The sequence below is a fragment of the Gambusia affinis genome, linkage group LG03 (genome assembly GCF_019740435.1).
Source record: "Gambusia affinis linkage group LG03, SWU_Gaff_1.0, whole genome shotgun sequence".
Lineage (NCBI taxonomy): Eukaryota > Metazoa > Chordata > Actinopteri > Cyprinodontiformes > Poeciliidae > Gambusia > Gambusia affinis.
In genome coordinates this window covers 940713-966887 of record NC_057870.1, presented here as the reverse complement: position 1 = coordinate 966887, position 26175 = coordinate 940713, and the positions used below count along the sequence as shown (strand labels likewise).

At 39.7% G+C, this 26175-nt stretch overlaps 1 protein-coding gene and 1 long non-coding RNA gene across 4 annotated transcripts in view; both read left to right on the top strand.

Moving 5' to 3' along the window:
• The window catches only part of npr3 (natriuretic peptide receptor 3), a 96946-nt gene extending 86460 nt beyond the window's left edge, over nucleotides 1-10486 (top strand). The window contains exon 8 of the mRNA XM_044111666.1: nucleotides 8091-10486. Coding sequence (XP_043967601.1) covers nucleotides 8091-8202 — 112 coding nt within the window. The 3' untranslated portion in view covers nucleotides 8203-10486. The remainder of the gene's footprint in view (nucleotides 1-8090) is intronic.
• A 7827-nt stretch (nucleotides 10487-18313) lies between these two features.
• On the top strand, nucleotides 18314-19659 carry LOC122828259. 3 transcript variants are annotated; one of them, XR_006370189.1, is made up of 3 exons: nucleotides 18314-18382; nucleotides 18930-19057; nucleotides 19146-19659. It is a non-coding gene; the product is annotated as an uncharacterized LOC122828259 (long non-coding RNA). The 3 variants fall into 3 exon arrangements; XR_006370188.1 differs by lacking the exon at nucleotides 18314-18382 and having other exon boundaries at nucleotides 18608-19057; nucleotides 19146-19503; nucleotides 19573-19659; XR_006370187.1 differs by having other exon boundaries at nucleotides 18365-19057.
• The last annotated feature ends 6516 nt before the right edge of the window (nucleotides 19660-26175 follow it).

Below are 26175 nucleotides of genomic sequence, written 5' to 3'. Positions count from 1 at the left end.
CTTGTGTGTGTGAGTCTGAAGCAATGCAGTTGATGCAGTCGCCAAGGCGAAAGCGACACAGTTGCTGCTGGTTCTGTCTGTAGGTCTTGGTTTATGATATCTTCAATGGATGTGAGGGTAGCAATGGAACAACTGGGTAGAAGAATGGGTGCCAGCATGTTTTTGATGTCATCGGGTGAGTGTAGTCAGGTGAGCGCATCCGGTTTTATGTTCTTAGAACCTGGTTTATATGAGAGAGAGGGGTTAGAGCAAGAAAAAATAGGGACCAATGAGATTGACGGGAGTTTAATCGTTTGGCAGCTTGAAGATAGGACAAGTTCTTATAATTTGTCGAGACCAGCACAGGATGTTCTGCACCCTCCAACCAGTGGCGTCATTCCTCCAAAGCAAGCTTGATAGCCAGGATTTCATGGTCCCCCACATCATAATTTCATTTGGCTGAGGAGAGTCTGCGAGAAAAGAAAGCACAAGGATGAATTTTGTTTTGGAACTAGAGCACTGAGAAAGGATAACTCCGACCCTAGTTTCATACGTCTCAACTTCCACAATAAAGTGTTTACTGGAGTCAGGCCGGATGACAATAGGTGATTGGGGAGAACCAGATCTTGAGACTGAGAAAGGCAGCATTAGCTTCACCAGTCCGTGTGAAAAGGATCTTGATGGAGGTAAGAGCAGTTAATGGTGCTACTGTCTGACTGTAATGTCTGATGAATCGGCAGTAGAAGTTGGGGAATCCTGAAAATCTCAGGAGCTGCTTGAGTTTTTGGGCCAATTGAGAACTGCTTGGACCTTATCTGGGGTAGGTTGCACCTGCCCACCCTCAAGGATGTAGCCCAAAAAGGTGACAGAAGGTTTGTGGAACTCGAAAATAGTATCCAGGTAAACAAACACAAAAGCATTCAGAAAATTACATAGAACGTCATTTACAGGGGCTTGAAAGAAGGTTGGGGCATTGCAAAGGCCAAAGGGCATAACTAAGTATTAAATGTCCAATAGGATCTTTAAAAGCAGCCTTCTATTCATGCCCCTGGACAACGCAGAGAGGGTGTTTACTGGAGGTCAAGTTTTGTGAAGACTGTGGTACCATGAACTGGTTTGAGAGCTGAGGAGATTAGAGACAGAGGATATTTGTTTTAAACAATTTTTTGGTTCAAGCCCCTGTAATTTACGCTGGGGCATAGTGAACCGTCGATTTTCCACACAAAGAAAAAGCTGGCCCCTAATGGGGAAGATGAATGACAGATTATGTCAGCAGATAGTCTTTACCAAGACTCTATCTGCTGAGAGCATGAGGAGAAAACCAAAGCAACACTGGGAGTGGAATCCAGAGGACCTTTAAACGAGATCATAAAGGTGAATCACAAAATCCATTAAAAAAAACATAGGGATCACAGAGAGAACAAATTCTGGCAGGCTCAGAGTACCATGAATGGCTAACACCAGAGGATTGGAACCCTTTCCTCTTAAGCACTGAAAGATTGCAGTAGATGATTTGTGTGTACAATAGTTAGCTGGTCCGTCCTACCATGACAGCAACTCCTTGGCTCCATCTGGTGGAGAAACTATGGCGGTGGAAAGGATTTGGAAACCACTCACAGATCCTAAAACCCCAGTTCCCAACAAAAGGTGCTTCATAAACTTCGGTTTATTTACTTGTATTAGGTTACTGGCAGATGTGCCACTTTCAATATGGCGGACGCTGTGACAAATTATATAAATTGCAGGAACAAGCCGACCCACTCAACATATTCATATCTATGTCTTAGCTGTTCATCTCTGAAGTCATTTTACATTTTGTAAATTTGGGAGCAGAAAATAGGAGACATGAAATTGAGAGGATAGTATAGAGCTTGAAGAGTGGTTTTAAAATAAATTAGTGAAAACTTACTGTAAGGAGCAGGTTATGCACTAAATAAAGTTGATATCGTAGGAGATGTATAATCAGTTGTTAAAATTCTCAAGTATGATTCTTATTTTATCTTTAGTTAGTTCATATTCAGATATTGTACACTGCTACTTGTAGCATCTGTTGTAAATACATTAATGCTATGCTATCCGCTTGATGGGGAGAGTCAAAGTGAGGGAGCGATGGGAGAAGACCAGAAGGTGAGACCGGAGAACATAACAGTAGATATTTTATTTTTAAAGTTTGTGGCTGAAAATGAAAGGATTAAAAAAAACTCTTGCCCCAGTCAGAGTTTTTCAACCTTTTGAGAGACATGGCTCAAGCATGGCAAGTTATTATTGAATTCAGGGCTGGAAAGTGAGGTGGTGCTGAGTTATTGTCACAATTTGGCGGTGGTAGAGTGACGCAGTAGACTTAGGTTTGTACAATGACATGATGATTTAATGATGAATAAAGCACACAATCCAGGCAGCACGGGTGAGCAGAAGGCTAAGAGCTCAGAACTGGTAGCAACTGGAAATCCTAATGACAAATGGCAGAATAGACAAGACAAGGACCCAACAAGAAAACGAGACACAGGTGGATTTAAATACACAGAGGATAATCAGGGAGACAAGACACAGCTAGGAGCAATCAAGAGTAGACGGGGCAACACGAAAACTCAACAGAACAAAGAAACTAAATAAACACACAGGAAAAAAACAAATCCTTGTCATTGAGTCTCTACCTCTTTCTGTTAGATGCGAGAGGTTTAACAAAAATTTAATGCCAAACTGTTCCAATCAGTTTGGCTTGTTGTAGCCAAACTGATTGCTACAAAGCTTCTTGAGGAAGTTTTGTTCAAGAAGAACAAAACTTGTTTTTTAGACTTTGTTTTTGTTGGTCAAACTACTGAGTTTAAAACTACTCAGTCAAATTTTACTAGCTATTTTTAATTTAAGGTTTTAAAAAGAAGTAGAACACGTTAAATTGCCAGTCAATCTATGTAAGTGCAGTTTTGACCAATAGCTAGATGTATTTTGACAAATAAAATTCATCAAAATCTAAATAAAATGACAAATATAGTAATGCAAAGTGACTTGGATAACTACATTTACTTTGATTATTAGATTATAGAACGTAACCCCTGAGAGTCCTTGATACTAAAAACGAGGGGTCAGATAGAGTAATGACTTACTAATTAGAGTGTTAGTATTTACAGTATTTTTTCAGTTCTTGTCTACTCGTCTTACCCTCCATTCTGCACCATCACGTTTCTCCTCTCCTTCTTCCTCCTTCCTGACTGTCTCAGTGACCAACCAAATGGCAAAGCCAAATAAAATACACAGTGCACAATAATGCTTCTTTCAATTGCAATATTTACATAAAATAATGCTCTTAGTCAATTTACAAACAATACAGTTTTAATGACTAAGTAAGCAAATTGCTTAATAGCTACCTTTACCCTTTATATTATTTACATATTAAAGTAAAGGAAAATAGTAGTGTATTTCTTTCAGATACAAGAATATAAAATCCATATCTGTCACCAATGCTATGCAATTGTAAATAAAAGTTTGCTTTTAATATCTTTGTGTCCTGTCTTGAACTGTGTAAGATTTCTATTAACCTTAACATGCTGTCATTACAGTAACCTCAGTTTACCACAGGGCTACACATATAAAATGAAATTCAAATTTAGCATGCAAAGCACAAATAAAATATGATAATTTCTACTTATTTTGGTCACAAATAGGATTCATTTTGACTGCAGGGAATGTCACACTGTTCAAGTAAATTTTTTCTGGCAGGTAAAATAAACCTAGATAATAGTTTTCAAAAAGTATTGCAGTGTTTGGTCACTGTTACCCTAATTTACACTGCATCGGACTGTGCTCTGCTCCACTGTGAACCCCAGAGGTATATCAAGTCACGTGTGTGGGAAATGGGAGATCACACAGTAAAGCCATATTAAGTACATACAATATAGTTCACAACATCCAAAATTAATATTTTCCATCCATTGCTTTCCCACTTCATACGACACTTGACTTATAGGTATCAGAATTAAATCATCATGTTTTGTGTGTATACATCCATCCATTTTCTTTACACCTTTGTCCCTAGTAGGGTCAGGAGGGGTGCTGGTGCCTATCTCCAGCGAAACATTTCAGGCAAGAGGCGGGGTACACCCTGGACAGGTCGCTAGTCCATCGGAAGTGTATACATAGAATAGAGTAGAATATACTTTATTGATCCCCAAGGGGAAATTGCTTATTCATTGACAAGGTACACCATCTGAGGTATTAAATATCAGTAATACAAATATAACCATATGAGACCAGGTTTATTATATATATATATATATATATATATATATATATATATATATATATATATATATATACACTCAACAAAAATATAAACGCAACACTTTTGTTTTTGCTCCCATTTTCATGAGATGGACTCAGAGATCTAAAATTCATTCCAGATAAACAATATTACCATTTCTTTCAAATGTTGTCCACAAATCTGTCTAAATGTTTGATAGTGAGCACTTCTGCTTTGCTGAGATAATCCATCCCTCCTCATAGGTGTGCCACATCAAGATGCTGATCTGACATCATGATTAGTGTACAGGTGTACCTTATACTGTCCACAATAAAAGGCCACTCTGAAATGCGCAGTTTTGTCTCACAGCAAAATGCCACAGATGTCACAAGCATTGAGGGAGCGTGCAATTGGCATGCTGACAGCGGGAATGTCAACCAGATCTGTTGCTCGTGCATTGAATGTCGATTTCTACACTATAAGCCGTCTTCAAAGGCATTTCAGAGAATATGGCAGTACACCCAACCGGCCTCACAACCGCAGACCGCGTGAAACCACACCAGCCCAGGACCTTCACATCCTGCAGGTTCACCTCCAAGATCGTCTGAGACCAGCCACTCAGACAGCTGCTGAAACAATTGGTTTACATAACCAAAGAATTTCAGCACAAACTGTCAGAAACCGTCTCAGGGAAGCTCAACTGCATGCTCGTCATCCTCATCGGGGTCTTAACCTGATGAGTGGGTTGGAGTGGGCAAATGCTCACATTCGATGGCATCTGGCACGTTGGAGAGGTGTTCTCTTCACCGATGAATCTCTGTTTACATTGTTCAGGGCGGATGGCAGACAGCCTGTGTGGCGTCGTGTGGGTGAGCGCTTTGCTGATGCCAATGTTGTGGATCAAGTGGCCCATGGTGGTGGTGGGGTTATTGTATGGGCAAAGAACAAAGAACACAGGTGCATTTTATTGATGGCATTTTGAATGCACAGAGATACCATGATGAGATCCTGAGGCCCATTGTTGTGCCATACATCCATGAACATCACCTCATGTTTCAGCAAGATAATGCACGGCCCCATGTTGCAAGAATCTGTACACAATTCTTGGAAGCTGAAAATGTCCCAGTTCTTGCATGGCCAGCATACTCACCAGACATGTCACCCATTGAGCATGTTTGGGATGTGCTTGACCGGCGTATACGAATGCGTGTACCAGTTCCCACTAATATTCAGCAACTTTGCACAGCCATTGAAGAGGAGTGGACCAACATTCCACAGGCCACAATTGACACTGATAAACTCTATGCGAAGAAGATGTGTTGCACTGCATGGGGCAAATGGAGGTCACACCAGCTACTGACTGGTTCTGAGTCCCCAGACCCCCAATAAAGCAAAAAAAAAAAGCACATTTCAGAGTGGCCTTTTATTGTGGGCAGTATAAGGTACACCTGTACACTAATCATGATGTCAGATCAGCATCTTGATGTGGCACACCTATGAGGTGGGATGGATTATCTCAGCAAAACAGAAGTGCTCACTATCAAACATTTAGACAGATTTGTGGACAACATTTGAAAGAAATGGTAATATTGTTTATCTGGAATGAATTTTAGATCTCTGAGTCCATCTCGTGAAAAATGGGAGCAAAAACAAAAGTGTTGCGTTTATATTTTTGTTGAGTGTATATAAATATATATACATGTGTGTATATGTGTATATGTATATATATATGTGTGTATATGTGTATATGTATATATATATACATGTGTGTATATGTGTATATGTATATATATATATACATGTGTGTATATGTGTATATGTATATATATATATACATGTGTGTATATGTGTATATATATACACACATGTATATATATATACATGTGTGTATATGTGTATATATATATATACAAGAGGCCATACCATAAAAGTGATGAGTTAGTTCAATATGGATACGGTATATTGAACTCAATATAGTTCAATAAATAAATAAATAACAAGCATGAACATTTATAGACTATTTATTATTCAATAAATAATCTATAAATGAGTGGAGAGAAAATTAGAATTAATTATCTCAGACTTAGGTATTATAAAGCCTAATGGCAACAGGCAGAAGGGATTTTCTGTGCCGTTCTGTGGTGCACTTTGGTAAAATATGTCTCTGGCTGAAGGTGCTCTTGTATCCAGCCAGTGCATCATAAAGAGGACCTGAATCCTTCTCTCACAACAGTTACTGACACCACAGTCAGAATCCAGCTACACTCCACCACGTCGCTGGCCTTGTGGATCAGTCTGTTTAGTCTGTTGGTGTTCTCCACCTTCAGATGTTGAAGGACCTCATCCGCCTCAGAAAGCAGTGGGGACTTTGCCCCTTCCTGTACACAGCATCAGTGTTATTTATCCAATCCAATTTAATGTCAATGTGGACTCCCAGATATTTATAGTTCTCGGCAAAGTCCACACTGACCCTTTGGATGGTCATGGGGGTCACCGGCATCCTCCACAGATCCACCACCACTTGGTCTTTGTCAAATTGAGCTGCAGGTTGACAAATTTGTCACCATATGACAAAGTTGTCCACAGCAGCCCTATACTCAACCTCATCACCCTCACTGATACAACCAACCACATCTGAGTCATCTGAGAACTTCTGGAGATGACAAGTTTCAGTGCAATAGCTGAAGTTGGATGTATAGAGCGTGAAGAGGAAGGGAGAGAGGACAATTAATTGTGATGCCCCTGTGTTGCTGACAACACTGTCCAACACAGTGCCATAGGCGCCGCGCATGTACCATGGTCTGCCAGTTAGATCGTCCACAATACAGGATACCAGGAGGGATCCATCTGTATCGCTGTCAGTTTCTTACCCAGTAGAGTCGGATGGAGGGTGTTGAATGCACTGGAGAAGTTGACAAACATAATTCTCACAGTATTCGCTGGCTGGTCCGGGTGAGGTTATGCATGAATCAGCAGGAAGATGATGGCATCCTCAAATCCAAGTTTGGGCTGGTAGTCAAACTGCAAGAGGTCCAAGTGTGGGTGGACCTGAGGCCGGAGCTGCTCCAAGATGAGTTTCTCCAGGATCTTGTTGTGGGACATCAGCGCCACAGGCCTGTAGACCTTGAAGTCACAGGTCTTTGGTACCAGAACAATTCAGGTTGTTTTGTTCATCCCAGGAACCATCTGTAGATGCAGACTGATGTTGAATGGATGTCTTCAACATGAACATGAAGAGCTGGAATAGCACAGGCTTTAAGCATACGCAGCTATAACATATGTTATGCATGCTGACCTCAATAAATATGCATAAATATCCCCATATTTTCATTACTATAGCTAGTATTTCAATCAAATCTAGTCTGTCTTGGTGAATTACTTTGAAAATACGGATACTGTGCTTCTGCAGTTTCTTGTTGGAGCAGTATAATCATTGAAGAGCAACTCTGTCGTCCTACGAAAATACACTATGTAATTTTGGACGTAGTATAAATGCTCCCATTGACTAGAATGAAAACTGCAACACTTTGCAATGCCATGGAATTTAAAGCAATATTTACTATTAAAAGCTTTTGTGTAGACAGAATAAAAGCACAGTATTTCAACTTTTTAAATTATGTCTTCACATTGTGCTAAGCGCAATGCAGCCAAGTTACACACCTTGTGTTGATTTTATAAAAGCACAGCATTGCACCACTTTGTTTTAAACACTCTGTGGGCAGTGATATCTCAAACAAAGAAAACCAACTGAAGCAAAACCTTTTTTTACCTTGTGACTTTAGCTTGAAATTTTTTTAACGCATTTCATGACATTATGGTTAAACCAGCATAGAAACATAAAAAATAATCAAATTTGTTTTGCCTGGTTCTGCAGAAAAAACTACAGGATAACTATTCAGCGGCGTACACGTGTTGAAGAGCCTGAATCCATGAAGCACCATCAGTTACGAGAGGACTCCATAAGGTCAAACTTCTCAGCAGCTTAATTCACATTAAGGATGAGTTCCTGACAGAAGATTATATATGTGAATGTGGATAAAGTTTTTACTGTATTTTTCAGTCCATATCCGCTGCAATTTGACATTTCTTGTTGTATTTAGGACAGATTTACTTCTTAGAACCTGGGACTGTTTTAACAAGCACACACCACAGTCACCTTAGACTTTCCTTAAACACACAAAGATAAAGTTTGTGAACTGAAGAGTGCTCTATGAAAAAAAGGTTTTCCTTTTGTGTATGTGTATGTGTGTTTTCCAGTGCTCAGGTTTTCAGTTTATGATATTATTAGAATTTCTTTCTCTCTCTTATTCTGGTGTATTGCTTCTGAAATATATTTTATAATTCACAGATTTATTCTCTTCAAACTGACTGTTTATGAAATTAAAATTACACTATCTGTTTCAAACTACAAAATATCTATATTTATTTATTTGTTTATAGTAAAACTGTATTAGAACTAACTTGGTTACTTTATTGTCATCAAGCAAGGAACAAGTCATTTCTTTTCTTTTTATGTTTGCTTTGCTGATCCAACAGTTAGACAGATGTCCTAAACTACAGATACAAGTTAAGACCAAGACCAGCATTCCGCACTACATGACACAATAAAATTAAGTGTACCTATCAAAATTGCTTTTGACAGTGTTGTTCCATATATGCGACACCTCAGTCAACACCTCCCCACAATAATTCAGGGCATGAGTAAAAACTTTTTTTCATCGCAGATGCAACATATGTGTCTCTGTACAGCTAGCTTTGCTAACATCACATATACATAACTTACCTTTCTTCAAGCCTCCTTTCCAAATGGAACTTCCAGATGGCGGAGAAGCGAGCAACAGCATAAATTTTGAGCTCCCAGACAGTCGAGGTACCCCCTGACAAATAACTTATAAAACTATGTTTTTAGTATTTACATGTCATGTCAGGGAGTAACAAGAGGAATTCAGCAAGAAAACGCAAAAGAAACTCTTGTTTTATCGAAGGAGGTCTCTGAAGAAAGCAAGGTAGCAGCAGACAAAGCTATGGAAGTTAACATTCTTACAGAGCTGAAAGAAGTTCAGATGAACCTTAAAAAGCAAATCACTGACTAGTCAGGACTTATAAAAAAGGATATAAATAATGAACAGCATTTTAGGAAAATTTTGACATAATTGAACAGAATTATTATGAAAATGGACCCAAATCAAAGAAACTTCTTGCCTGGAGAATACATAAACAACAAACTGATAGATTTATACAGAAAATTAAAAATCCAATAGATAAAACAACATACCACTTTCCAAGAGACATTAAAAAATCTTTTGAATTATACTACACTCAACTATACACACAGCCTCACGCAGTAGACCCGTCCTCAGTGAGAGCATTTTTTGCCTCACTGGATTTACCATTGATAGGAATAGATCAAAATAATAGGCTAGCACAACAAATAACTGAGGAGGAGATTAATAAAGCAATTTCAAAAATGAAAGGGAATAAGATGTCTGGTGAGGATGGCTACTCAGCAGAGTGGTATAGACACTTCCGAAAATGATTCACTCCTCTGCTTAAGGATTGCTTTAATCATGTACTTATTCTGTGTTTTTCGTTGAGTCTATGAGGTGAAGAGCCCATCTCACGTTGTCATGGGTTTGCCTGTTGTGAACAAAACCGGTCTGATCTGCGTTTGTAATTTCTGGGATTATAAATTCCAGCCTTTTAGCCAGTATTATTGCAAATATCCAGTAATCAATGTTTAAAACTTATATTGGTCTGTATGAACCACATTCTGTTTTATCTTTACCTGGCTTAGGAATCACTGAGATCATTGCTCTTCTCCAAGATGGTGGTGTTCATGTTCATGTTCATGTGCATGTTCATGTTCATGTTCATGTTCATGTTCATGTTCATGTTCATGTTCATGTTCATGTTCATGTGCATGTTCATGTTCATGTTCATGTTCATGTGCATGTTCATGTTCATGTGCATGTTCATGTGCATGTTCATGTTCATGTGCATGTTCATGTGCATGTTCATGTGCATGTTCATGTTCATGTGCATGTTCATGTGCATGTTCATGTTCATGTTCATGTTCATGTGCATGTTCATGTGCATGTTCATGTTCATGTTCATGTGCATGTTCATGTGCATGTTCATGTGCATGTTCATGTTCATGTTCATGTGCATGTTCATGTGCATGTTCATGTGCATGTTCATGTTCATGTACATGTTCATGTGCATGTTCATGTTCATGTGCATGTTCATGTACATGTTCATGTGCATTCATTTGTTTTATTCTACGCTATGCTAAATGCTCAGCTACTCACCCAAGACAAATGAAAGAAGTGCAGCAGACCTCAAGACCTGCAATAAACATTGTGAGTCATAAAGGTTTTTTAATGTAACTATTACTAAAATATTTCAAATGCACTTTACTCTCTACTTTTATCAATTAACTTAGTTGATTTTCTGAGTTGAAAAACCAAGATATTTAAGGTAATAAATGTGTGATTAGTACCCAAATGTGCTTGTCAGCCCTTTTCTTGAAAACAAACTATGTTTTCCCATCTGTTACTATTAAAAGTATACAAATTCCAGAGGGCAAAGAGGTATGTTTTAATTATTTTCCTTTTATAGTTTAAGAACATTGGACACAGCAAAGAGTCTCTCTTAAACGGAACAGCTTCTTTATTTTTTCCTTTTTTTTTGTTTTCGTTTTTTGTTTCACACAATAGTGAAATCTAAAGAGTAATTCGCTTCAACCCTACCAGACTTTTCACATGGCATTGGCAGTGCATGTAGACATTGTAGAAAGGACTGGGTTGAGTTTTGGAGAAATAAATAATAATGTTGAACTTGTACTGTTGCATGAGAGGAAAGAGGCGTCCCCAGAGGATTTGGGGATATCTGATGTAAGACTGTTGTAAACATCACAAAAGGAAGTCACTCAATCTCAGCTTTAACAAAGAAAGCTGAGTACAGTCATTTCCTCACTACCGTGTTACGATGCTGATTTGGACATTATCCACATAGCCATCAACTGCTGATTTGCCTGACGTCAAAAGCTTATCCAATCTCTCACTGTTCATGGTCAAGCTGCAATGGAATGTATCCTCTTTCAGCTTAGGAAAAAATGGCTTCCTTCCGTCTTTACTCTTCCTTTTCTAAGTCCTTTACATACCTTAGAGTTTTATACCTTCAGTCTGCCTTTCTCAACATGCCTTGATATGTTTGTTCATAAATTTGAGCATTGATAAGGCAGATATGACAAATTCTTTCCTTCATTCTAAAGTTCTAAAAAAAATACTAGTATTGCAAGCTCTAATCAGCAAAATAACTTCATTAATCACTGTAGGCGTACGTTATGACATGCTCTTGTAATCTTTTGTGCTTTCATCAACCCAGCAATCCTGTTTATATTCACCAAATGATGTTAAATCAATTTAAAACAAAGGAAACCTTTGATGAAGCCAAACTAAGGGAAAACAGACCTCTGCTCGTTGAAATGAGAGGACACTAAGAAAAACAAACTGGATGAAAGTAAAAGAGACAACAAAAACCAATAAACAGTTCTCGGGCCAGTAACTGCAGAATACACATGCTGCTCTGGAGCCAGAGATATCTGACAGAAGATACACAGAAAGACAAACATAAACAAGAGAAAACATTGTCATGCAATCACACTATCCAAAGGTACAAGAGACAGCTGGTAAAAAACAGAGTGAAAATGTAGAAGAGCAAAAAGCCCTGCTGAGAGAAACCACTTGTGTTTAGCATTCATGAGAGTTTTCTAATTGTAGAAACCATCATCTCTCTTAGGTTGATTAGCTACTTTGAATTGCTGTCTCATATGTGTTCTGTGATACCCTGTCATGCACTAGTGAGCTGTTGCAGGGTGTGCCTCACTGCTCACCCAATGCATGCTGGATGTATACAACCCTACTGATCTAGTATCTCATAGCAACAGTGATAAAAAAGAAGGAAGGGGATAAAACATGATCATTTGATGAGCAGAATTAGCAAGGGGCTTGGATTTTAGACAATAAAGTCAGAGGTAAGAGTTTGATAGGTAGTAGTTATTTAAAAAAGGTCAGTGCTTTATTCAAACTTCAGAAAATTTTGATATCTATTTAAATTCCCCATCAGAGTATACTCTATAGAAAGCAGTGGCCCCACAATAAAAACATAAGAGAACATACCATACTAGCTGATTTCAGAAGTAATACAAACCCTTTCCCTGGTGACCCTACAGGGATAAGCGGGTATATTCAATTGATATTTTTTGTGGCATTTGTGGTTATGATATTCCATCCTTCAACAGATGGCTTCAGGCAATTAGAAAGAAGTTGGGCCTGAAAGTGTAGTTTAATTGATCAGCCCCACAACACAGATGATTTGGCTGTAGAGAAAACTTCTGACTTTAATTTTATCAGGCTGCCCCAGTGCTGGACTAAATGCCCAGTTTGCTGCAGGCAGCCTGAGTCGGTCCCATCGCTGTGGGTCAGAATCAGATATACTCATATAGAGAAACCATGTCTGTCACCACAATGCACCTCAAAAGCCCCAGCAACCAAAACAGCCTTGGTGGCTCAACAGTCACAAAACAGAAAAGCCTGGTAGTTGGCTTTTCTGACTACAAGACTAGTAGTGGCACATAAATTAAATCTCCCTATTGGTCTCTCCTCTCGCATCCAGGAGAGAAGTGCACAGCGCAGGGGAGCAGCTCTAACTCAGAGCAGGCCCAAGGGGTCTTATGCAGAATCTGATTTAGAGATATGTAGTAAACCCCTCTGAGCTTTTTCAGAACACAGAGGGGTTTCTATGGAGGCTAAACAGTCAGATATTATTGGGGTTTATTTAGAAACATAGCAACAAATTTGCTCATTTCATAACTTCATAACCAGATACATTCTCTCCTATTGTTTAAAAACTACAGTCTCAAATCAACTCAGCCCTCCAGCTCTGTCAGCAGAAGAATCCCCTCAGCAACATTATACCCATCGGGGAAAACAGACTACATTTGCTTTGCAATGTAAACACATGATGACAATGATATAATATGATCTAGTTAATTATTCGATTATTGATATGGGTTGTTGCCATGTTGATGTACGGTGTTTTAAGATCTTGTTCAATGTGCCCCTTTTTAACTTTGAGCCCCTGCCTCTTTAGAAGTCTGCACAGCCCTGCCCAAATGGAAGTACAGAAACATGGGAAAATTGAATTTGGAATAATAGTTGACTTTAACGGGGCATTAAGTAGGCTTTTGATATTTAGAACTTATTTGGAATCTTTAAAAAATATCAGGATGTAAAAAGAAAGGAAAGGTATTGCTGACTTCCTGCACCTTCTTTGCCATCCTCAACATTTGCTCTGATCAAATGATGTAATTTTAAAATAACCCTTTTGCAAAAGATGACCCACTCCATTTCCCTGAAGCATTCAGATGTGAAGACTCTGAGTAAAGTTCACATCGCCATGCCTACTGGGAATAAAACCTTTACCAACTCAGTAACTGTTTGAACAAAATTGACTGCATAATGGTGGGCTGTCTTGTTAGGGAGGGGATGTTGAGGATCTGTTGACATTTCCCAGGCACTTGCTGCTGAGTGTTCTGTATGTGTCTCTAATAAGATTGACACTCAACAAAACCAGCCATGCTCTGTGGAAATTAAATTTAATAGTCATTGTTAACTTGTGCTTGACTGCTCTGCTCATTCTTTTTACATAAACACTCAAGTGTTAAAGGGTCAGCGTTATGTGTTTTCCAGGCTCAGTACCATTTTATAGCACAATCTAATAACTATTTAGTTGCTATAAAAATGTTGTATATATCAAACATGACTTAAAAGAAATTTGACTTTGAAGAAAGTACCAAATCTCTGAATTACCTGAGAACTATAAGCAAATGAATATAACAAAATTGTGAGCAGCCAGGTTAGTAACTTGCTTTGGAAACTACGACAAAAGAATTTTGAGCTTGGAGATGAGCCTGGTAAACTGTTAGCTTTACAATTTAAACGTGCCCAAACCACAAGATCAATTTATAGCATCAAGTCAAACACTGGCATTCTCTTAACCAATACTGCTGACATAAATTGCAGATTCAGAGCTACACCAAGCTGTATTCTTCCGAGAATAATGCAACACAAAATGTAATTTTAACAATTTCTTTGAATCATTAAAATTAGATTGCTGCTGCCTAAACTGAACAAATCTGACAGGGACTATCTTGAGTCTGACTTAACGCTTCAAGAGGTATAAAGTCCCTTCCATCTGGCAAAGTTGCCCGGCCTGACGGCTTTGGCTCGCATTTCTATAAGATCTTTTGTGCCCTTCTTGCACCACTCTTATTTAGAATGATATCTGCTTCTAAAAAGAGTGGAAAACTGCCCAAAACTCTTTACAAGGCTAATATTTCTCTTTTTCCTAAAAAGGGGAGAGATAAAACCGGTTCTGCTAGCTTTAGGCCAATGTTGATTGCAAGATAATCACAAAAATTTTGGCCACTAGACTGAATAAATGCTTAGCATCTATTATCCATCCTGATCAAACAAGGTTTATCCCTGGCAGACTGTCTTTTTTCAATGCAAGACAATTACTTAATACTGTATACCTTGACCATAAAAATACCAATGCCTTTATTCTGGCCCTTGATGCACATAAAGCATTTGATCAGGTCAATTGGCTGTAAATGTTTGAATCATTGCGCAGTTTGGGTTTGGCGAGACTTTCATCTTCTGGGTGAAACTGATATATCAGGAACCCATGTGCTCTGTCCTGACAAATGATTGATCACCTCCATTTCGCCTGCAGCGCTCACTTCAGCAGGGCTGCCACTGTCATAAGCACTTTTTTCTACTGCACTGGAGCCACTTGCTATGGCAATAAGAGAGTACCCGCACGTTGAAGGCCTTCAGGTCAGTGGTGTTGAAACACTTAGTTTATACGCTGATGATGTGATATTATATTTACATGACAGTAAAATATGTTCCCTTCCTCCTCAGCTTGATTATATCTTTCAGTAAAATGTCCAGGTATACAATCAATTGATCAAAGAGTGCATTGATGCCTCTTTCCAATACGTACTCATCTGGATTTTTACAAAAAGTCCCATTCAAAGTGGTTGAGAGCCATCTTATCTATCTGGGTCTTATTATACCCAAACACTCAAAACTTATATTCAAACTAAACTTTGCAGAGTTTATATCTGTGTCCTGCAAATCACATAAGTTCTTGATGTTTATAAAGGAAAACATCGAGTACCGGAAAACTTTGCCCCTGTTAATGATTGGATGCATTAATTAAATTAAAATGATATCCTGATCTAGGTACTTGTATTTATGTCAAAATTTTCCTATTTATCTTACAGCAGTCTTCTTTAAAAACTTATACGTGATCATTCAATAGGAAAAATGCTTGGATTTCTAAAAGTGCAATTACAGAAACCAAGGGAGGAGAAAGGACTGGGCCTACCTGTAGCATCTATTATCCATCCTGATCAATGTAGGCCCGGTTTTCCATCCTGGGCCTACATTATTATTGGGCTGCCAACATCAGAGCACTAATGTTCTGGCAGCAGGGGTTTCCAGGTAACCCAGCATTTGATTCTCCTTTGTGGCTCAAGATGGAATCCAAACTGGAGAATAATTCCTCCCTACCAGCTATATTGTTTGCCTGCCTTGAAAAACCAGAAGTCTATCAAAATTTGAGGTTTGTGTTAAAACATGAAGTAAGAATCCTAAATCAAATCAGGAGTTTCCTTGTTCTACCAAATACATCAGCACAGACGCCATTATGTTTTGACCGCAGTTTTTTGCCTCCTTGGCAGGACAAATCTTATCACAACTGGAGGGAGAGGGGGTTGGTGTCAATTAAGGACATGTATATTGGCAACACATTTGCATCATTCAGCCTGTTGAAAGAATAATACAATCTGCCTGATTCACATTTTTTTTATATCTGTAGGTCAGGCATTACATTAAGTCAAAGATTGAGAACTTTGACTATCTTCTGTTGGAGCACTGCATTTTGGACATCCTAGAGAGCGCCCCTGACTCTAGGCATCTTATTACAAGAATTATATATCTATTTGGCGACCGCACTGTGGCACACACCACAAAAATCAGGGAGGCCTGGGGAAACAAGCAGGGGATAACGACCCCTGGTACTTTGTGAAACAGGTGCCTTTCTAAACTCCATTCTTGCTCAATAAACAGCAGCCATCAATTTATTCAGTTTAAAATCCCACATTGGTCACACTACTCAAAAGTCAGATTGCACAAAATGTATCCCTCTGTCTCATGCTTTTTGGTCTTGCCCTTCACTAACTGGTCTTTGATCAAAAATATTCAATTGGTACTCCAAGGCATATCCTGATCCAGGATTTATAATCTTCAGTTGCCCTCAGGTGCTGGGGACTATAACTGCCACTATACCAGCCACTGGAACTGGGATTCATTGTTGCCAAGAGACTAATCTTAAGAGACTGGAGGTCCTCTGTTCCTCCTTCCTTCCACTTGTGGGTGACGGACATGATGTCCATGATAGAGATGGAAAGACTTCGTAAAGGCTCCAAAGACACTTTTTGTGTTACTATAATCCCTTCCTGGAACACTTTTCAAAGACCAGACTAAGCTGAACAAACTCTTCCATGGACTCTCCCCTCGGTCACCCTCTAGTGCAGGGGTGGGCACTCCTGGTCCTCAAGGGCCGGTGTCCTGCATCTTTTAGATGTACCTCTACTTCAACACACCTGAGTTAAAAAATGAGATCGTTAGCAGGACTCTGGAGAACCTGACTGCACTTGGGAGGTGATTCAGCTATTGGATTCAGGTCTGTTGGATCAGGGAGACATCTAAGAGTTGGAGGACACTGCCCCTTGAGGACCAGGAGTGCCCACCACTGCTCTAGTGTGTGTATGTTTACGTTTGTTGTGTGTGGACGCCATATGTCAACAGCAATGTTTTTTGCTTTCTCCTGTGCATCTTAGCTCTGTCTGTTTATCTGTATGTTCTAAACTTTGAAAACTTAAAATAAAATTGATATATATATATATATATATATATATATATATATTTAAAAAGAAAAAAGAAATTTCACTTTGTAATTTAACATCTTGAAATTGGCCTCTGTCTCTTTAAGAAGCTCCTGCTTTTTCCAACACTTATCCTTCAGCACTTCATCACACAATACTCCCCCAATAAGGCTTTAACAATATTTAACAATATTCTTAGGAGTGTTACACTGAGAAGAAGCTCCCATGATGAGCTCGGCAGATGTGCAGCTCCACCAGGTGTTTGCTAATTGCTGCAGCTGTTAGTTTGAAGGAGCTGAGAACTAACTTTCAAAAGGAGATTTCCCATCTCATGTTGGGGATTTTTTTATTTTAGTGAGAAGGACTAAACCAATCATCAAGAATTTCTCACAGACCACTGCTGTGGTGCTGCAGGAGTAGAGCACAACCCACATGTGGAGGCCTTCACAGGTTGGAGTCCTGTCCTGATGACCTTTGTCACATGTGTTCCCCCTTTCTCTATACATTTTCCTGTCTAATCACTCTCACATAAAGGCACATAACCATGTGGAACACAATGCAAACTTGTAACGTACTGTATATTTTAAACGTACATTTTAAAAGTATGTTAAATATATGCAAACAATTGTTTTCTAAGATTGTGATTGGGTGGGGCAATTCTAGGGGTGCTTAGCCTCCAGCAGGGATAAGGCCCAAGAGAAGTTATTCGTTGGTGCATTTTTCTAAACATTACTGCTTATTTACAAACATTCACATAAGAAATTAAATAGTTTTGTCCAACTAAAACTGTTAACAACTACACACAGGTCTGGAAAAAATTAAAAGACCACTGCACTGAACCCCATTGAAAACCTTCTGGTGTCATGTCCCATAAGCAGTGCTGCAAGTGTGTGTTGTCTCCTACCCTCTCTCCTGCAGGGTGTGTCAGACAGGAGCGGCAGCTGGAGCTCATCTACCCATTAGGAGGAGAGGTTTTATAGAAGCCGGAGCCTGATATCGCTGCCAGATGGTTCTATGCTTCCAGGCTTGGTTTGGCTTCTCGTTCGGCTCCACGCGGCTCCTACTCTCAGCCGTTCCCAGTCTCCTTTCTGGCTCTGTTTTCCTGTCCGTCCGCCTTTGTTCGTCACACACAGAAACACATCTACCCGGTATGTAACGGCACCCATTAGTGGCGACCGGGATGATAGAAAATTTATTTTCCAGTTCGTACATAACATGGCAACATCCCCTACAGACCATTTACCTCATTCATACGGAGTTTCTCACTCCCGTTGCCTCCTTCTGTCTTTCAGCACTCTGAGCTGTTGAGAGAGGGAAAGGGAGAGGAGGGAGGAAGCGCTGTGCTGAAGGTGCTGTGGTGCATCTTGAAAATAAAAGCACTCGAGTGGATGATTTCAAAATTCTTCGCAACTGCTGTGAAATTATTGGGTGGGACAAATGCAACTGTCTCCAATATTGGTGGAGACACGTCCCTCCTCCCCCCGGTTCCTACGCTTATGTCCAGTTCACATTACATTCCATACCAGATAGTAGCAGTAATGTGCACCTTCACATTTGAAAACCACCATAAACAACTATAGTAGAAGAAGAATGGTATCACTGTGAAGCTGTTAGGTATCGGGGTTTTGTTTCCCTTTTATTGGGGAGTTTTCTTTTCCTTTATGTTTGTCTGTGGTTCCGTTACTCATCCACCAGATAGCGCCAGAGGCTGCCTCCTGGGCAGGGCGTACCTGTGGTTCAGCGCACCTGTTGGTCATCATCTAATCATCCTTTAAGAGGAGCGGACTGACTGAACTTCTTCACCTGAGTGTTTGCCAGTGATGGTACCTTGAGCCCACCCTGAGTTACTCTCGGTGTATTTTTCCCTACGAGTCTTCTCAGAGTAATCCTTTGTTGCCTTCCTGTTCCCAGGTGCTCCTTAGTGACACCGTGTGACCTCCTTGTGAAGAGCCCGTTCTGGCCTTCCCGATAATCCTCCCTCGAGACGCCGTGGTCTATACCCACTGGTTGCCTGAGCCCCACATCCATCCCCTCAGTTGGATCTCAAGCCGAACCCGGACCTGCCAGTTAGCAGTCGGACCGTTCCTCAGTTTTCCTCCGCACCTGAACCCACCTGTCCGTCCTCCACCGCAGCCTCCTCGTTGCCACACGGAGCCTCCTCGATCGAGCCGAACACTGGAACCCGGGTCACCGTCCAGGACCAGAAATAGGAGACGATCTCCGAGCCGGTAGCCTACCCTCTCCCCGCAGCAGTTACTCATCTTCATAAGTAAGACCGTTCCTGTGTAGCTCACATTTCCTACCGCCTTAAACTCACCATCTCTCTGTCATTCTTCAGTGCGCCAGCGACTCCGTAATCGTGTCCCTGGAGAAACCCTCATCCATCTACCCACTCATCTGTATTCAATAAACATTGTTTCATTGATTCTGTTACTCCTGTTGTGTTCTGCATGTGGGTTAAGAAATTAGATCCAAACATGACAGAAGCGAGAAGGATCATAGACATTTATGACTGCGGTAAAGCTTTTCGAAGATGACAGTAAAGCCAGCCCCCACTCGATTTTTACGTACACCACGGCACCCTAGTCCCTTTCAGAACCCTTTCAAACTCCAGTCCTCACTCCTGGGCCACTGTCCTGCAGTTTTTAGATGTGCCACAGGTACAAAACACTGAAATAAAATTGCTTAGTTACCTCCTTCTTATGTACATAAGTTCTCCAGAGCCTTGCTGTGGAGGTTCCTCCACAATTAACCCAGTGTTAGTATTTATTTAAATGTTTTCATGCCATACATTTATAATTTCATTTGCTTGTGTGTTTATTGTTTTAGGTTGTTTACTATTATGGGTGCACACATTAAGTAAACGCCTTTGTTTGGTAATTATTAATTATTTTGTTTTGCTGAGTTGAAGGACTGGCTGAGGGAAAAGACTGGTTGAAAGGCAAACCAGGAAGTGGAACAAACCATCAGGCTGCTGGAAGCAGGGGGCCTGATGTTGAAGAACTGTCCTCCTTCTTATGGCAGAGGACTTAAGTCCTCTGCCATAAGTCCTTAAATATTTTGATGTTAGGTTTGATTTGTGTTTGTTATGGTGTTGTAGTTAAAATATGTTGGTTTAAATTAATTGTTTATGTTTATACATTGTTTGTCTTTGCCTCATCTCCCACCCCTTCTTGTGTGTGTAGGCTAGCCTTTGTGTTTAAATTCCCCTGTGTGTTCATTGTGGAAGGTCAGTTTTGGTTTGTTATCCTGAGTTAGGTATGCTTTAGTTGTTTTCTTTTGGGCCCATTTTTGTCATATTTTGGAATTTGATGTTCTTTTTTTTTGAAGAAATAATAGGAAAATAAATAGAATTTATTCTTTTTATGCCTTTGTCCCTGTGGTTTACTGGATGGACCATAACACTTGCCTAATTATTCTATTCAGGTATGGTGCAGCAAAGGCACATTTAAATTTGCAGGGCAGCGGCCCTCCTGGTCTGGAGTTTGACACCTGTGCTGTACGTAGATGGTGCACATGGTAGGAGCAGCATACTGGACTGGACGGTCCTTATAGCCAAGTATGTCTGCCAAGCTCTCCATCTTACTCTCTGCAAGCCAGAGCTCAGCACTGTCTGACTGATCTTCTGGTAGGCGACTGATGGCACATGACTCGTTGCTGGTCCATTGCCGAAGGACAAATTCAGCCGAAAATAGTAGAGCTCTTAGTTAGTCCACTAGTTTCTGGCCTTGGTGGCTGTTGGCACACTGTGATGACAGTTAACCACCTTAAAACATCTCTCTGTGGAAGTCCTCACCTGACTGTAGTATTTGGCATGGCGTTGCAGAGCAAATGTGGCACAACAGGTGGTGCCGAGGGGTAACCCCTGCCACTCGTACACTGCAGGTGGTTCCTCATGTTGTAGGTGTCAAGAAAATCCGAGATCATCCCACTTCCCCATGCTGGAGATTTTAGTTTAACAGTAAAAATAAATAAAGTTATCTTTAAAATTAATTACTCAAGTAAAATCTAGACCCAACATTAGACTTAAATGTCAATAAAATCAATTTGGTTGTGTGTGTTGTTTCTGTCTCCTGCAAACTTTGCTTTAATTCTACTTTTTTCTATTTAATCATAAGAAATCATAGTCAAGACAGAGAGAGTCATGAAACAGGAAGAGCAGGTTTCCTGGAAAAAGAGGAAGTAAGTTTCCAGCCTGCAGTTTTATAAAAATAGTTCAGACTATTACTTATCTCAAAGCATGAAAGTTTTAAAGAAAGAAATCTAAACATTGTGAGTAATTGGATAAGATTCAAAGTAAAATACTTATATTAATATTGGTTTACTTGTAATAATACTTACACTTACACTTACATTAGTGGGAACTCTTACAAGTAAAACAAGTAACTGTAACTTTGATATCAAATAATAAGAATCATGGATTATTCTTGGTTTCTTTACAGAAAACATTTGTAATAACTCACATTAAGATTATAATAAGAGTAACTGATAAATTATGGTTATCATAACATTATAAAAGAATGATAAATCAGAGAAGTAAAAGAAGTTATAAATGTGATTTTTACTCTGAACTTGAAATGTTATAAATGTGATTTTTACTCTGAACTTGAAATGGTGTCAAAGGTGTAAGTGCAATTAAAGATCACTGATGTGTTGGAGGTAGATTGTAGGTGAAAGGTTAAGGGAGAAAGAGGAACTAACAGGAGAGCAGAGATGGTCAACACCTTATTTGGAAACAGGTTGTTGAGCAAAAGTGGGGTGTGGGTGCGACTTTAGCAACTCTCGGTGCGAAGATGTGAGTTTGGAGGATGCAGTTGCTCCTTTTCTCGGAAAAGGAGTCGTGTCCTACGTGCCTGGGTCAAAGTGACCCAGGTCACAAGTGTCACAGGTGCATTATTTAACCTTCAACAGTAACCAGGGCGAAGGCCTGAGCTAAGAGTTGGGGCCTGGTTGCGCAGTCATGAGGATGTGCTTACAGATGTTCTTTTTCTATAAAAATGCCTAGGAGACTGCTACAGCTTTGTGTGTTGATTAATAGTGATTGCTTAATGTGTAATCTCTGTATTTTAGTATGTTTTCTGTAACGATGAACCAAAATCAAATAATCTAATGTAATGAATTGATGTTTTATATAAAACAAACTTTATTGATTAAAGTTAATTATATGGATAAGAGTATAGAATCAAAGAAAGAGAAGGAAGGCTGAGGTGGGTGCAAACTGCAAATGTCAGAACATGAGAGTGGGTTTAGTTGTGCAACTGCCAGGTCACAAGTATGCCTGCCACTTGAGAAAGTTTCCAATAGTCGCAGGTGTCAAAAGCACGTTATCTCGCAACAGGGTCAATATGACCCAAGTCACGAATGTCACCAGAGTGGTGTGCAATCTCCCACAACGGTTGGGGCCTGAGTGTAGAGGCGGGCAAACGCAAGCAGCACCCCTGCTCTCTCTTTATCTGGGGTACATGCCCACAAGTGCAGAAACGTATAAAAAATGTGAGACCGAGGTGATCATGTTCTTCGTCGGCGCTGAGACTCTACACAAGTGTGGTAAGAAGACCAGCAGAGGACTACGCCCTGGAACCAAGAAAAGCGCCTCACAAGGAGGACAATGGAGCTCCTCACGCCGGACCAAAGGGCGAGATCCACCGACCCACTGCCTTGGTTCCTAATTAGATTTCCAAACTCTGCACTCTACCCAGCGATCTCAAAACCACATCGCAACAGACTTGGGGAACTGATCAAAAGTCAAAGTATCGACTAAGGGCTGTTCGGCTGGATGAAGCAGACAGTTCATTTTGTTTCGGTTCCAAAGAGGATTTATGATTCAAAGTCAAAGACTCTGACCAAGGACTACAAGGACTCCTGTTGCCAAGATCCGATACCATCGATGGGTATGAGTTGTGCCACACCCCAAAGCCTTATTTGATAGATAGATGACAGTGTAGGGAGGTTGTTAGGTAAAGGTTGAATTGATCTAAACTATATTGATTTTCTTTGTATGGTAATCACAAGTAAATTCTGTATGCCTGTCATTTTCCCTGCTAAAGCTTGCTTAATAAATACATATATCTTAAAAATTCTGATTAGGTTGTGGACATTGAAATTAATTGAGTCATTTGAATTAAAGTTCTTCTATTTATAGTAAATTCAGTATACATGATTCTAGTAATGTGGTGGCTTCAGACTTTCCTTTGGTGAGAGTAAAATAATGACCCTGGGACTTACATCTTAGTCACTAAATTTTATCTAGCCGGTTCCAAGTGCACGTTACAATTTTAGAAAGGGAACTACCGTTAACAGAAGTGGTTATTGGAACTATGCGGCTGTGAGGGCTACTCGGTTGATTGTTCCTTAACTGGGAAGGGTCATAACTTCTGGACAGAAGGTAGTCAGAGCTAGACGAAACCCTAACGCCACCAGTTTAAATAGATTATCTCTTATAGATCTTGTTCAGGGTAAGACCCAGGTCTTAGAGATTCTCCGGACCTGTTAGACAGAGAACTGGTTCAGTAGTCAGCCCGAGGAGTTGTGAGGAGAGGGCGGGGCTGGCTATTGCGTAGTAACAAACATAGGTTATGCCACAGGAAGCACAGAAGAAGGCAATCTTCAGGTAGTGAACAAACCTGATGGAACATAGCTCAAATATAGTGTATTTGGGGCCTGCCATAGCAATGTATGGTTCTACACCTAATAGAATGTCTCTTTATTTTTCTTCTGTCACCATTAATGCGGCTTGTACCGCTGCGTGCACTCCCACAAAAGTGGAACGTGTGGCACAATGCCGAGAAGGGAGCTATTGCTTTTAGTGGTATTCGGAGTTACCATGGCGACATAAATCGCGAAAAACGACACCCCCAAATCCCATTGTAAGTTAATGGAGGGGGGGAATCCTCAAAATACCCTATTTTTCAAGATTTTCTGTGTCGTCATGAATTCACGTAGAAATGCCATCCAAATTTCACTTTGTAGATACAGCCAGGTCTGTTTAGAAGTAAAGACAGCACATCGATACGAATTACGGTATATCCCCAACTTGTCTCTAAGCGCACCTAAGTTTTTCACTTTTTGTAAAATTAGAGTGTAACTGACGCTCCTCTAGAGTGAGAGACGGAGTGCCATTTTGACCCCCAAAAATTTTTTAACTCGTCCTCATGCCCACAAATATCGCCCTATTGGCATCAAAGTTGGTCATGACATTGATACGCATGTCTGCTCCAGTAAAATGTTTTTGAAATTTATCTAGGGCCCAAATGAGCAACTTCACGTTGCTCATTTGGGCTTGGAAATAATCAGAGACTCATAATAAATCCCAGAATTTGTCTGTCATTAAGGTAGTTTTACTCAGTCTCTCCCTGTCCATCATTTCCCGGATGATCCGTCCCGCTGTGTCTTTGTTAAGGTCAAGTTAATGTATTACCTCTGAATGACGTCGAGCTTCGCGTTGCGCTCCAGAAAACTGCAAACATCGAGACTAATATGAACAGTGCAATAAACGTGAAAACAGCCATGATTGTCCGTAGTTGCCAATAATTATAATGGCAACTTAACGCCACTATAATTATTAATATTAAGATAAGTGTCACAAATCTGTGCAGCCATCTGAGGTGTGGAGCTGCAGGAGGAGCTCTGTGCGCTGAGCTTTGACACCAAACGCAGGGCCGTAACACAGAACCTGAAGGCTGGGGGGAGGGGGGGCTTTAAAATCCTACTTAGAGTTTTCCAGACAACAGTGGACCACACAAATTATTCCCTTTTTTTATTTTTTTGTACTGTTTTTTGTACAATCTCCTCTTCAGTTCAACCTTATCAGTGGAGACACATTGTTGTTGTTACCATTATAAAATAAATTACAATTAAATATTGGCAAAGCTCAATGTGATTTTCACAGGAGGCGGAGCGTTGTTGTTAGCAGCTGCTGAAAGTAACTAAAAAGTTACTTTTAGTGTAACTTAGTTACTTTCCAAGTCAAGTAGTCAGTAATCTAACTAAGTTACTTTTTCAAGGAGTAATCAGTAGTCCGTTTAAAGTTACATTTTTTCAAAGTAACTATGCCAACACTGGAGGCAACAATGACATATTCAGTATATCCACCACTTATGTAGTTTGTCCCAAAATTTCTATTAATGGACTGATCACTTCAAGTTCATCCATCCATCCATCTTCTTGGGTATATATATATATTGATATATATATATATATATATTGATATAGATACAGTATATATAGATATAGATATTTTATATTTATAAAGATGTCTATTTATTGACTTATAAATATATCTACAAATTCATATAAATCTATATATATGTATGTATATATATATATATATATATATATATATATATATATATATATATATATATATATATATATATATATATATATATATATATATATATGAACCCCCATAGATAGAGGCGGGGTTCACCCTGGACAGGTCGCCAGTCTGTCGCAGGGCAAAACAGAAAACATACAGGACACACAACCACTCACACCTAGGGAGAATTTAGAGACCAATTAACCTGACAGTCACGTTTTTGGACTGTGGGAGGAAACCAGAGAACCCACCATGCACAGGGAGAACATGCAAACTCCATGCAGAAAGACCCCGGGCCGGGAATTGAACCCAGGATCTTCTTGCTGCAAGGCAACAGCTCTACCAACTGCACCACTGTGCAGCCCCTGATAGATAGATATATATGAATATCTGAATGAACTATATGAATTTATAATATCTAAATTCATATATTATAATTATAAAGATATAGATATGTATATCTATCTATATATATATCTATATAAATATAATATATAGATACATACATACATATATATACAGTGATGTCAGTAACGAGTTAATTTGTAACGCGTTACTGATGTCGGACCACTTTTTTCAGTAACTAGTAATCTATCGCGTTGCTATTTCAAATCCAGTAGTCAG